Source organism: Triticum aestivum, chromosome 1B (genome assembly GCF_018294505.1).
Source record: "Triticum aestivum cultivar Chinese Spring chromosome 1B, IWGSC CS RefSeq v2.1, whole genome shotgun sequence".
NCBI classification, from domain to species: domain Eukaryota; kingdom Viridiplantae; phylum Streptophyta; class Magnoliopsida; order Poales; family Poaceae; genus Triticum; species Triticum aestivum.
This window is the reverse complement of record NC_057795.1, coordinates 676412795-676426510: the sequence shown is the minus strand read 5'-3', so window position 1 is coordinate 676426510 and position 13716 is coordinate 676412795. Positions and strand designations below refer to the sequence as shown.

The window sequence follows — 13716 nt, the reverse complement described above, 5'->3', positions numbered from 1 at the left end:
CAGCTCCTGCTGTGAGTTACAAATATGAGCAACGGCACCGGTATCAAATACCCAGGAGTTACTACGAGTACTGGTAAGGTACACATCAATCACATGTATATCAAATATACCTTTGGTGTTGCCGGCCTTCTTATCCGCTAAGTATTTGGGGCAGTTCCGCTTCCAGTGACCCTTCCCCTTGCAATAAAAGCACTCAGTCTCAGGCTTGGGTCCATTCTTTGACTTCTTCCCGGTAACTGGCTTACCAGGCGCGGCAACATCTTTGCCGTCCTTCTTGAAGTTCTTCTTACCCTTGCCCTTCTTGAACTTAGTGGTCTTATTGACCATCAACACTTGATGTTCTTTCTTGATTTCAGCCTCTGCTGACTTCAGCATCGAGAACACTTCAGGAATGGTCTTTTCCATCCCCTGCATGTTGTAGTTCATCACAAAGCTCTTGTAGCTTGGTGGGAGCGACTGGAGGATTCTGTCAATGACCGCCTCATCTGGGAGGTTAATGTTCAGCTGGGTCATACGGTTGTGCAACCCAGACATCTTCAGGATGTGCTCACTGACAGAACTGTTTTCCTCCATCTTACAACTGTAGAACTTGTCGGAGACATCATATCTCTCGACCCGGGCATGAGCTTGAAAAACTAGTTTCAGCTCTTCGAACATCTCATATGCTCCGTGGTGCTCAAAACGCTTTTGGAGCCCCGGTTCTAAGCTGTAAAGCATGCCGCACTGAACGAGGGAGTAATCATCAGCACGAGACTGCCAAGCATTCATAATGTCTTGGTTCTCTGGGACGGGAGCGTCACCTAGCGGTCCTTCTAGGACATATTGTTTCCTGGCAGCTATGAGGATGATCCTCAGGTTCCGGACCCAGTCCGTATAGTTGCTGCCATCATCTTTCAGCTTGGTTTTCTCTAGGAACGCGTTGAAGTTCATGTTGACATTAGCGTTGGCCATTGATCTACAAGACATATTTGCAAAGGTTTTAGACTAAGTTCATGATAATAAAGTTCTAATCAAATTATGAACTCCCACTTAGATTAGACATCCCTCTAGTCATCTAAGTGTTACACGATCCGAGTCGACTAGCCCGTGTCCGATCATCACGTGAGACGGACTAGTCATCGTCGGTGAACATTCTCATGTTGATCGTATCTTCCATACGACTCGTGTTCGACCTTTCGGTCTCCGTGTTCCGAGGCCATGTCTGCACATGCTAGGCTCGTCAAGTTAACCCTAAGTGTTTTCGCTGTGTAAAACTGTCTTACACCCGTTGTATGTGAACGTAAGAATCCATCACACCCGATCATCACGTGGTGCTTAGAAGCGACGAACTGTAGCAACGGTGCACAGTTAGGGGAGAACACTTCTTGAAATTTTTGTAAGGGATCATCTTATTTACTACCGTCGTCCTAAGTAAACAAGATGCATAAACATAATAAACATCACATGCAATTATATAGTTGTGACATGATATGGCCAATATCATATAGCTCCATTGATCTTCATCTTCGGGGCTCCATGATCATCTTGTCACCGGCTTGACACCATGATCTCCATCATCATGATCTCCATCATCGTGTCTTCATGAAGTTGTCACGCCAACGACTACTTCTACTTCTATGACTAACGTTTAGCAATAAAGTAAAGTAGTTTACATGGCGTTATTCAATGACACGCAGGTCATACAAAAAATAAAGACAACTCCTATGGCTCCTGCCGGTTGTCATACTCATCGACATGCAAGTCGTGAATCCTATTACAAAGAACATGATCTCATACATCACAATTCATCATTCATCACAACTTCTGGCCATATCACATCACATGATCAATCGCTGCAAAAACAAGTTAGACGTCCTCTAATTGTTGTTGCATCTTTTACGTGGCTGCAATTGGGTTCTAGCAAGAACGTTTTCTTACCTACGAATCACCACAACGTGATTTTGTCAACTTCTATTTACCCTTCATAAGGGCCCTGTTCATCGATTCCGCTCCAACTAAAGTGGGAGAGACAGACACCCGCCAGCCACCTTATGCAACTAGTGCATGTCAGTCGGTGGAACCGGTCTCACGTAAGCGTACGTGTAAGGTTGGTCCGGGCCGCTTCATCCCACAATACCGTTGAGCAAGAAAAGACTAGTAGAGGCAAGTAAGATGACAAAATCCACGCCCACAACAAAATTGTGTTCTACTCGTGCAAAGAGAACTACGCATAGACCTAGCTCATGATGCCACTGTTGGGGAACGTTGCAGAAAATTAAAATTTTTCCTACGGTTTCACCAAGATCCATCTATGAGTTCATCTAAGCAACGAGTCAAGGGAGAGAGTTTGCATCTACATACCACTTGTAGATCGCGTGCGGAAGCTTGCAAGGTGATGATGTAGTCGTACTCGACGTGATTCGAATCACCGATGACCAAGTGCTGAACGGACAGCACCTCCGCGTTCAACACACGTACGGGACGGGAGACGTCTCCTCCTTCTTGATCCAGCAAGGGGAAGGAGAGGTTGAGGAAGACAGCTCCACCGGCAGCACGACGGCGTGGTGATGGTGGAGAGGCAGTACTCCGACAGGGCTTCGCCAAGCACACAACGGAGGAGGAGAGGTGTTGGGGAGGGGAGGGCTGCGCCTTGGAGGGTGGTGCGGCTGCCCTCCCCTCACCCCTCTATTTATAGGGGGAAGGGAGAAGGGGGCCGGCCCCCTAGAACCCATCTAGGGGGGGTGCGGCGGCCTAGGGGAGAGGGGAGAGGGTGGCTTGCCCCCCAAGCCAAGGGGGGCGCCCCCTCTAGGGTTCCCCCTCAACCCTAGGCGCATGGGCCCAAGGGAGGGGGTGCGGCCAGCCCACCAGGGGCTGGCTCCCTGCCCCACGCAGCCCATGTGGCCCCCCGGGAGGGGTGGCCCCTCCCGGTGGACCCCCGGAACCCTTCCGGTGGCCCCGGTACAATACCGGTATGACCCCGAAACTTCCCGGTGTCCGTTTGACAACTTCCCATATATAAATCTTTACCTCCGGACCCTTCCGGATCTCCTCGTGACGTCCAGGATCCCATCCGGGACTCCGAACAACATTCGGTAGTCACATACTAGTCTTCCTAATAACCCTAGCGTCACCGAACCTTAAGTGTGTAGACCCTACGGGTTCGGGAGACATGCAGACATGACCGAGACGCTCTCAGTCAATAACCAACAGCGGGATCTGGATACCCATGATGGCTCCCACATGCTCCTCGATGTTGTCATCGGATGAACCACGATGTCGAGGATTCGATCAAACCCTGTATGCAATTCCCTTTGTCAATCGGTACGTTACTTGCCCGAGACTCGATCGTCGGTATCCCAATACCTTGTTCAGTCTCGTTACCGGCAAGTCACTTTACTCGTACCGTAATGCATGATCCCGTGTCCAACACCTTGGTCACATTGAGCTCATTATGATGATGCATTACCGAGTGGGCCCAGAGATACCTCTCCGTCATACGGAGTGACAAATCCCAGTCTCGATCCGTGTCAACCCAACAGATACTTTCGGAGATACCTGTAATGCACCTTTATAGTCACCCAGTTACGTTGTGACGTTTGATACACCCAAGGCACTCTTACGGTATCCGGGAGTTACACGATCTCATGGTCGAAGGAAGAGATACTTGACACTGGCAAAGCTCTAGCAAAACGAACTACACGATCTTTTATGCTATGCTTAGGATTGGGTCTTGTCCATCACATCATTCTCCTAATGATGTGATCCCGTTATCAACGACATCCAATGTCCATAGTCAGGAAACCATGACTATCTGTTGATCACAACGAGCTAGTCAACTAGAGGCTCACCAGGGACATATTGTGGTCTAAGTATTCACACGTGTATTACGATTTCCAGATAATACAGTTATAGCATGAATAAAAGACATTTATCATGAACATTGAAATATAATAATACTTTTATTACTGCCTCTAGGGCATATTTCCAACAGGTTGAAGTCTCCATCAACGTGGATGTACGATAGCACCACCTATCGGAACCACGCCAAAAACATCCGTGTCTCAAATTGCGTTTGAATCCTCCAAACCCTTCCCTTTACTTTCCTGCAAGTTGCATGCTTTAATTTCCGCTGCCTATACACTGTTTGCATGCTTGCTTGTATTGTGTGATGATTGCTTGACTTGTCCTAAAATAGCTAAAATCTACCAAACTCTAAAACTGGGAAAAGGTTAAGTTTTTATTGGTCAAGTAGTCTAATAACCCCCCCCCCTCTAGACATACTTCAAGGTCCTACAGCGGGGTGCCTGCTTGAGCCCGTACAGAGAGCGAGACAGCAGACACACATGGCCGGGAAGTGAGGCGTCGACGAAACCGGTGGGTTGCTCACAATACACCTGCTCCTCAAGATGGTCGTGGAGAAAGGCGTTGGAGACATCCATCTGGTGAACAGGCCAGTCGCGGGATACGGCGAGCTGGAGGACGGTGCGGATCGTGCCCGGTTTGACAACCGGGGCAAACGTCTCAGTGAAGTCCACTCCAGCGCGCTGGCGGAAACCGCGGACCACCCAGTGAGCCTTGTAGCGCTCGAGAGTACCATTCGAGTGGGTCTTATGTCGAAAGACCCACTTGCCGGTGATGACGTTGGCGCGAGGAGGCCGGGGAACCAGGGTCCAGGTGCGGTTCCGTTGAAGAGCATCGAACGCTTCCTGCATCGCCGCAAGCCAGTGAGGATCACGGAGGGCGGCGAGAGCGGATGCGGGAATGGGCGACGGCTCCGCGGAGGAGGCGGCGAGGACGTACTCATAGCTCGAGTACCGAAGGATCGGACGATGAACGCCGGTACGAGCGCGGGTGACTGGGCCGGGCGGCGCCGCCGAAGCCACCGGCGAGGCAGCCGGCGAGGCGGCCGTCGTCGGGGCCGGCGAAGCGGCCGGCGTCGGGACCGACGAGGTAGCCGGCGTCGGGGCCGGCGAGGGGGCCGGCGTCGGAGCCGGCGAGGGGGCCGGCGTCAGGGCCAGTGAGGTGGCTGGCATCGAGGCCACGGAAGAGGCGGCCGAGCCTGCAGCTCCCGATCCCGCGGCGTCCGAGTCGGGGGCGGCGGTGAAGGCGGGGCGTCGGCTACACCGTCAGAGCCGGCCGAGGAGGCCGAGGGGGCGGTTGCCGGCGTGAGGGCGCGAGGACCGCCAAAGCCCGGAGGCGGTCCACGAGCCAGACAGGACCGTCCACCTGACGAAGTCATCAAAGGGCCGCCGGCGGCCGGCGGTGATGAGACGACAAGGGGTACCTGCTGCTGAAACGGAAACACCATCGCATCAAAGTAAACGTGTCGGGAGGTGAAAACACGATGTGAGACGGGATCATAGCAGCGATAGCCCTTGGTGTTAGGTGGGTAGCCGAGAAAGATGCAGGCGACGGAGCGGGGTGCAAGCTTATGAGGCGCAGTAGCGGCGATGCTAGGGTAGCAAAGGCAGCCGAAGATGCGAAGCCCATCATAATAGGGGGGTGCACCGAAGAGAAGATGATGAGGTGTAAAGTTCCCGCGAGTATGACATGGGCGGATGTTGATGAGGAGAGAAGCGGTGGCGAGCGCGTCAGGCCAAAAGCGCGGAGGCACATTGGCATGAAAGAGAAGAGTCCTAACGCAGTCATTGAGAGTGCGAAGGATGCGCTCAGCACGACCATTCTGTTGCGAGGTGTACGGGCAAGTGAGATGAAAAATCGTGCCATGTGTGGTGAGAAGATTACGAACAACGAGGTTGTCAGACTCCTTCCCGTTGTCTGCCTGCAATGCAAGAATGGGACGACCAAACTGCGTGAGAACATAAGAATAGAAAGCGGCGAGAGTGGATATAACATCCGACTTGCGGCGCAACGGGAAGGTCCACACATAATGCAAAAAATCGTCAAGTATGACAAGATAATAAAGAAAGCCCGTATTACTGGCAAAAAGAGATGCCCAAACATCACTATGAATTAACTCAAACGGGTACGATGCAACAAAAGAAGAAGCCCTAAACGGAAGACGAGCATGTTTACCGAGGCGACATGCATGACACGAGTGATCCTCGTTCTTATTACATGTGAAAGAAAAAATCCGAAGTATGTGGCGAAGGGTGGCAGGGTTAGGATGACCCAAGCGAGCATGCCAAAGATCCACTCCGGCGGCGAGAGCGACAGGGGCGGCGGAAGTGGTGGAGGTGGCGGAGTGAACCGGGTAGAGCTCATCGGGGCTGTCACATCGGTGGAGCACCATCCGCGTGCGAGCGTCCTTAACAGAAAAACCACATTCGTCAAATTCAACGGTAACCGGATTTTCACGTGTAAGAGAACGAACAGAAACAAGATTTTTAATAAGTTCAGGAGAAACGAGAATATTAGACATGGATATAGGAGTGGAGTTAGACGGAAAATATGTATGACCAATATGGGTGATGGGAAGGGAAGAGCCGTCACCGACGGTGATGCGGTTGGAATGTGGACAGGATGGGTGGTGTGGAGGTTACCGGGGTACGCCACCATGTGAGCGGTGGCGCCGCTGTCCATGTACCAGTCGCCGCCGCCGGTCTAGCTGGACGGGGAAGGAGTGTTGTGGAGAGCCGCCGGGAGGGCCGGGTCCCACGGTGCCGGCGGGAGAGGCGGCGCGGCCGTCAGGGGCAGCAGCGGCGGCCCACCTGGCGGCGGCTGCTGACCGTAGGGCGCCGCGTAGGGCTGCGGCGCGGCGTAGTACGCCTGGTGTGGCTGAGGCAGGGTGCTGAGAATGCCTGGGGCAGGGGCCCGAGGAACCGGCATGGAGTAGGCGTGGACAACGCCGGTCAATGGGTTCTGGCCGGCGTACCACGGGGTCGGCTGAGAAGCCTGCTGCGGTGGGTGGGGCGCTCCTCCCTGAGCACCTACGCCCCCCCTGCTTGCGGCCGCCACGACGACCGCCGCGACGACCCCCCCCCCCCTCCCCCCCCCGCGTTGGCCGCCGGCTGGGCGGCGGGAAGGCGGGCACTGCCGGCTGGGACGGCGTCGGGCGCGGCGGTGGCGGGGCCGAACCCCCACGGGTGCCTGCGACGAGGCGGTGTGGGTCACGCGAGACCGCGCCACCCGCATCCGGCGCTCCTCCAACTTGAGGTACGCGACCACCTTGGCGATGGTGGGCTCCGGGATGAGGGTGAGGTTGGAGGCGGCGTTCCCGAAGTCCTCGTTGAGGCCGCCGGAAAGGGTGCTGATGAGGAGCTCGTCGCCAATCTTTTCCCCGAGATTGCGGAGCTCATCGGCGAGCTTCTTGAGGCGCATGCAAAAATCATCGATGGATGAGTCAAGTTGCTGGCACCCATAAAACTCACCATAGAGCAGGACCTTGCGCTGCAGCCGATTGTCGGTGAAGAGGCCGTTGAGCTTGGTCCAGACCGCATAGGCGTCGTCCTCGTTGTCCACCACGGTGTGGAAGAGGTCGCTGGAGATGGTGAGGTAGAACCAGCGGATGATGGTGGCGTCGAGGATCATCGACTTCTCGTCGTTGATCATGAGTGCCGAGTCCACGATGCCGTCCACGTGGCCGTGCAGGAGGTACTCACGGAACACAAGCGAAAAATACCGCTTCCAAGCGGAGTAGGACGCGGTGGTGTGATCAAGCTTGACCGGAACACGCTCATGGATGTTGAGGTCGCGGACGAGGGTGACATCGGGACCGGCGAACGGGTTGGAGATGGTGGACGAGGAGGAGCTCATGGCGAGGGTTAGGGTTTGGGACCTGCGGGGCGGGTTGCGGCGCGGCTGGGAGGTGCGGCGGCGCAAGCGACAGGTGGGGTGGAGCGGGTGCGGCGCGGGTGGGAGGGAAGGTGGCGGCGAGAGGGAGGGCGCGGGCGGAAGCGGGACAAGCGGCGACGGCGGCCTCGGGAAGAGGCGGCGGCACCGGCGTCCGAGGTGGTGGGGAGAGGCGGCGGCGACCAGCGGTGGCGACGGCGACCGTGAGAGAGGTGGCGGCGGCGGCGGCTGGTGGCGGCGGCGGGGAGTAGAGGCGCGGCGGCGGCGGCGCATAGAGGCGCGGCGGCAGCGACGACTTTAGGGTTAGGATCATGCTGCGATAGATACCATGTAGAAGGGCAAGTTATGGGATGTGCAATCTCAATGTATTGATCGGTGCACCAGGCGTGTATATATAAGTATAGAGGTGGGCCTTAGATGTTAGGTTTGGCTGCGAGGTCTGTTTGGTATTAGGCCTAGACTATCAGCATCCCTTCATCAACTGGATAGAAGTAGCGACACATGTTGTCTAGACGGTGGCTTTAGTCTTACTGTTGTGTGACTTTATAAGGTCTTAAATGAATAATTAATAAAGTGGCTGCATGCATCATGCAGATGCAGATGCCGATGGTCCTCCTTCTTTTTTAAAAAAAAAAGCTTGAAAATTGTCATCTTGGGCTGCTGGAACCTTTGGATTCAGAGGAATGAAAGAATTTTCAGAAACTTGACTCGTTCCATTCAAGCCTGGAGGCTTGCTTTCAACGTTGATGGGTCTTCTTACCCATAGGATTCGGATCACACATGCTGTTTGTTTGCAGGAGTGGCTTTCAGTAAAATTTTAGAACTTTTTTTTTATGGTTCCTACAACTGGTATTGGATAATCATAGTCTGTTCATGCCTCGCCTTTTGTAGGTTTTTCTTCTTTTGCTCCTCCCTTCTGTACCATACTTTCATATGAGTTAACAGAAAACAAAATACCATAGAATAATCGATCTACGGTTCAGGGATAAAAAACTGAGAAAGAGAAACTTTGAATAGACAGGAGAGAGACAGAAATCCGGCGGCACATTTCTAGTTTAGCTTATACTCCCTCCGTTCCTAAATATAAGTCTTTGGAGAAATTCTACTATGAACCACATACGGATGTATGTAGATGCATTTTAGAGTGTAGATTCACTCATTTTGCTCCGTATGTAGTCCATAGTGAAATCTCTACAAAGACTTATATTTAGAAACAGAGGGAGCATATCTCTGCCGGCCTAAGAAATAACAATGTATATATGACTTCGCCATGATGGACATGGTATATCCGTCCATCGCCCTGAAAACCCTCCACTAACGACTCTTCTCATCCTTCACACCAGAGTGTTAACTTACGTACACCATCTTCTTAAGAAAGCGCACCTCCTTAGTCTTGTTGTTAACGACAAGACACAATAGCCAAATTAAAAGATTTCACTAATATAGATGTAGACGTTGATAGCGATATATTTGAGCAATAGTCTAGTGATTAGTTTCAAAGCAGGTATGTTGTCTAGCAACATGGGGAACTACATAATAGTCTGACACGTAAAGTGTTTTACCAAAAGTACCACAGTTAACCAAATATAAAAGGCAAACAAACAAGTTTGTTGGCACATTCCTCATGCCTAAAACGTACTCCCTCCGTCCCATAACATAAGAGCGTTTTTTACACTGAGGGAGTAGAAAAGAACAAACTAGTCTGCGGTTTCACGTGTGCAAATGTGCACGTATTTCGTGTTCATGTTTGTAAATATATAATTGTTCAAAGAAGAGTATTTTGTTACCCTTGACGAATTTTGTGTGAAGAATATGTGCAGTAACTGTGCATGCATGCATCACTCGAACGTGCATAAAAATGGAAACACGATGTTCGAAGAAAAGAAAAGATAAAGGAAGCGGGGCCAAAGACGTGGAGGAGCCTGCGAACCGTGGCGAGGTCGTGAGAGTCCGGTTGGCAAAAGATGACCACATCATCGGCATAGAGGGATATGCTCGAAGCTGCGTGACGGTTGGTCAAGCGATGGAGTAGGCCAAGATCAACCGCACGCAGCAGCATGGAGTTGAGCACGTCGATGACCAAGGTGAAGAGCATGGGCGAAACCGGGTCGCCCTGACGAAGGCCGTGAGCGTGATCGATCGGAGGCCCTGGGTATCCATTAATGAGGACTCTCGTGGAAGCCGTGGATAGAAGCATGGAAATCCACTCACGCCAACGTGGGCCAAACCCCAGGTGCTGCAGAAGTTGCAGGAGGAATGGCCAAGAAACACTGTCGAACGCACGAGCAATGTCCAGCTTGAGAAGCATGCGTAGCGCCTTCAGGTTGTGCAGGAGACGAGCCGTCTGCTGTATGAGCAGAAAGTTGTCATGGATGCATCGCCCCGCAATAAACGCGCTTTGGTTGGTGAAGACCATGGTGCTCAGCCGAGGAGCGAGCCGGAGAGAGAGAAGCTTCGCGACCAGCTTGGCGAAGATGTGTATAAGACTGCTGGGTCATTCATGGCGTGAAACTGAGACCTAGTCACACCCTAGGAAAATATGCAAGGCGAACAAATAAGTTTGTTGGTGCATTCTTGGTACCTAAAACGCAGAGAAGAACAAATGATTTTGCAAGTGCGTCTGGTAGTGCAAGTGTGCACATATTTTGTGTCCGTGTTTGTCGGTATGTAGTACGGGTAGAAACAAAGCCTGCCGGCCACATAAATTAGTGCTAATCAAAACCAAATGATTTTTAACCGCTCGTTGCGCATCGTTTTCTCCTTAACCAATCCCGCCGGCCTGCATGTAAAATAATAAAATCACGCGGGCCTGCATAAAACCCCACGCGCGCATCGTCACACTCCACAGTCCATGCGTCCATGGCCATCAGCCTGCTCTTCTCTCTTCTGCTCCGCCTCCTCGCCGTGCAAGCGGCTTCGCCCGGCAGCGTCGGCAACGGCAACGACGACGATGACGACAGCGCCCTGATGACGTCCTGCCTCGCGGCCGCCGGCGTGCGCAACGTCACCACACGCCGCTCGCCCGCGTACGCCGCCGCGCTCGCCTTCTCCGTCCAGAACCTCCGGTTCGCGGCCGCCTGTGCGCACCACGGTCCGGCCGCCGTGGTCGTCCCGGCGTCCCTGGCAGAGCTGCGCGCGGCCGTGCTGTGCGCCCGGGAGACGGGGCTGGTGGTGCGCCTCCGCAGCGGCGGGCACAGCTACGAGGGCCTCTCCTACACCACGGACGGCGCCGGCGGCTTCGTCGTCATCGACCTCGTGGCGCTAGACCGCGTTCGGGTCGACGCCGGAACGCGCACCGCGTGGGTCCAGTCCGGCGCGACGCTCGGCCAGGTGTACCACGCGGTGGCCGCGTCCAGCAAGACCCTGGCGTTTTCGGCAGGGTCATGCCCCACGGTCGGCTCCGGAGGCCACATCGCCGGTGGCGGGTTCGGGCTGCTGTCCCGCAAGTACGGGCTCGCGGCGGACAACGTGATCGACGCCGTTCTGGTCGACGCCGACGGGCGCGTGCTGGACCGCGACAGCATGGGCGAGGAGGTCTTCTGGGCGATCCGCGGCGGCGGTGGCGGCGCCTGGGGCGCCGTCTATGCGTGGCGCGTCAAGCTGAGCCCTGTCCCGGAGCGCGTCACCGTGTTCGTCGTGAACCGGCCCGGCACCGTGGAGTCGGTGGCACGGCTGGTGTCAACATGGCAGCACGTCGCGCCGTGGCTGCCCGACGAGTTCTACCTCTCGGCGTTCGTCGGAGCCGGCCTGCCGGAGTCGGACGGGACCGGCATCTCCGTCACCTTCAAGGGGTTCTACCTCGGGCGGTGCCAGGAGGCGTTGGAGATACTCTCCACACGGTTCCCAGAGATCGGCCTCGCGGACCTGAACCCGAGAGAGATGAGCTGGATCGACTCCGTGGTCTTCTTCTCGGGCCTGCCCGAAGGGAGCTCCACGTCGGACCTCACCGACCGGGTGCTCCACGACAAGAACTACTTCAAGGCCAAGTCGGACTTCGTGCGCCGGCCGACGCCCTTCGGCGAGCTGGAGGGAGCCATCGGTTTCCTTTCCAAGCAGCCCAAGGCGTACGTCATCCTTGACCCGTACGGCGGGGCCATGGACCGGATCGCCGCCGCCGACCTCCCGTTCCCGCATCGCAGAGGAAACATCCACGCGATCCAGCATCTCATTGCCTGGACCGCCGACGACGACGGCCAGAGACAGGAGTACATGGACTGGCTACGCCGGTTCTACGACCTCATGGGAGCCTACGTGTCCAACGGCCCACGCACCGCCTACATAAACTACCTAGACCTTGATCTAGGCACCAACAACAATGGCTCTCCTGCTCATCATCATCCTATAATAGGAGACGGCGACCAAGATGGCGGCAGTCCTCTCAACTCGGAGGTCGAGGCGGCGAGGACATGGGGCGAGAGGTACTTCTTGAGCAACTACGACCGTCTCGTCCGTGCCAAGACCACCATCGACCCGGAGAACGTGTTCTGCAATGCCCAGAGCATCCCGCCCCTCTTCGTGGGGGCTCTGCAGATGACCAGGCGTCTTGCACATGACATCTAGCTAGCTAGCCCAAAGTTGCATCGCACCAGCACACCGTATGACATTGTTGTAGCTACAGAGCCAAACACACTCTTACTTACAAAGTCCACTATATGTTGAACACGTAACGCAACGCGTAGACGAGTACCCTCGGGACGACCAGATTCTATGTGGTACCCTGTTCAAAGTTGCATCCAAACCAAATGGAAGAAGACATATGTCATAGGAAGGACATACACACATATCGTCACATTTTTTTAGAATATTGTTTATGTTGTATTTTTGCAATGTTGCTGTCGTGGTGCCGTCTACAAGGACGATTTGTTCTCTTTTTTGTAGAGGAAGGCAATTATGATTGGTAGATCCAGCGAGATGAGCTGAAAACGAGATAATTGTTTGCTACTTGGTGCTTTGCCGCTCTTCCCCATTGAAATGATATATAGGAATCACGTCCATCATCGATTGGAACTACTCGTTGAGTTCTGTTTCATGGTGATAATAACTATGGTACTATATCCACACAAGGATATTCTCTTCTTATTGCTTCTCTCTTTTCTTCCTACAATATGATTCCCCCCCCCCCCCCCCCCCCACACACCCACACGAGAGAGAGAGAGAGAGAGAGAGAGAGAGAGAGAGATGGTGGTACGTTTCTAGCTCAGCTTATCTCTGCTGGCCTACAAATTAACACGGCGCATGGCCTTTGTCACGATGGACAGGCTAGCTATATCCATCCGCTGCCCTGAAAACCCTCCAAAACTCCACCGTTTTGACCGACCGACAACTCTCATCTCGTCCTCCTTCACACCAACGTGGCAACGTACTACATCATCTACTTATTTCAAAGCAGCAGGTATGTTGTCTAGAAAATTTGGGAACTATACAAATTCAGTCTATCACGTAAAGTATGTTGGGCTATGCAGGCCGGCGTGATTTGCCAAGGAGAAAACGATGTCTAACGAGCGTTTCATTTTGATTAGCACTAATCAATGTGGCCGGCAGGCTAGCTGTGTCCATCTTCCTTTTTACTTAGAAAAGAACGTTGTGTTTCCCTTTTTTGTCCTTGCTCGAGTGATGCGCGAACCCATGGTTGCTACTCGTACTGTTCGTTTATATACCGATCGATAAACACGGACGCAAAGTTTATAAACTGATGAGCAGGAAGGAGGGTCTAGAATCAGTTCAATTCTCGGTGATCATCAGCGAGCAAGCGTGCTTAGCACAAAGATGATATGGTTAGCAACCTGTGGTGAATACAGCGTGTTCTTAAACGTACGTCGAGGACACACACGGTGGACGATATGGCCTAGGCTGCTGCAGAGATTTCAATTGGATTGGATGGCCTGCATGCACGCCGGATCACACACATATTCTCCTCTGAGTACATTGGTAGTTGTGTGTTTCGTCGTGTGTGGTTGTCCAGTTCGATCGTGACCCATTCCGTTG

The 13716-nt window shown here is 53.6% G+C and overlaps 1 protein-coding gene across 1 annotated transcript; it reads left to right on the top strand.

Annotated features, from left to right (window-relative positions):
• The first annotated feature begins 10549 nt into the window (after nt 1–10549).
• On the top strand, nt 10550–12508 carry LOC123100009 (reticuline oxidase-like). The gene has a single exon (XM_044522013.1). It carries the CDS (start codon nt 10591–10593, stop codon nt 12289–12291), a length of 1701 nt encoding a protein of 566 aa, XP_044377948.1. The 5' UTR covers nt 10550–10590; the 3' UTR covers nt 12292–12508.
• The last annotated feature ends 1208 nt before the right edge of the window (nt 12509–13716 follow it).

Excerpts from the sequence above, each read along its gene's own strand:
- LOC123100009 (XM_044522013.1), top strand. The coding sequence starts at position 10,591 with ATGGCCATCAGCCTGCTCTTCTCTCTTCTGCTCCGCCTCCTCGCCGTG.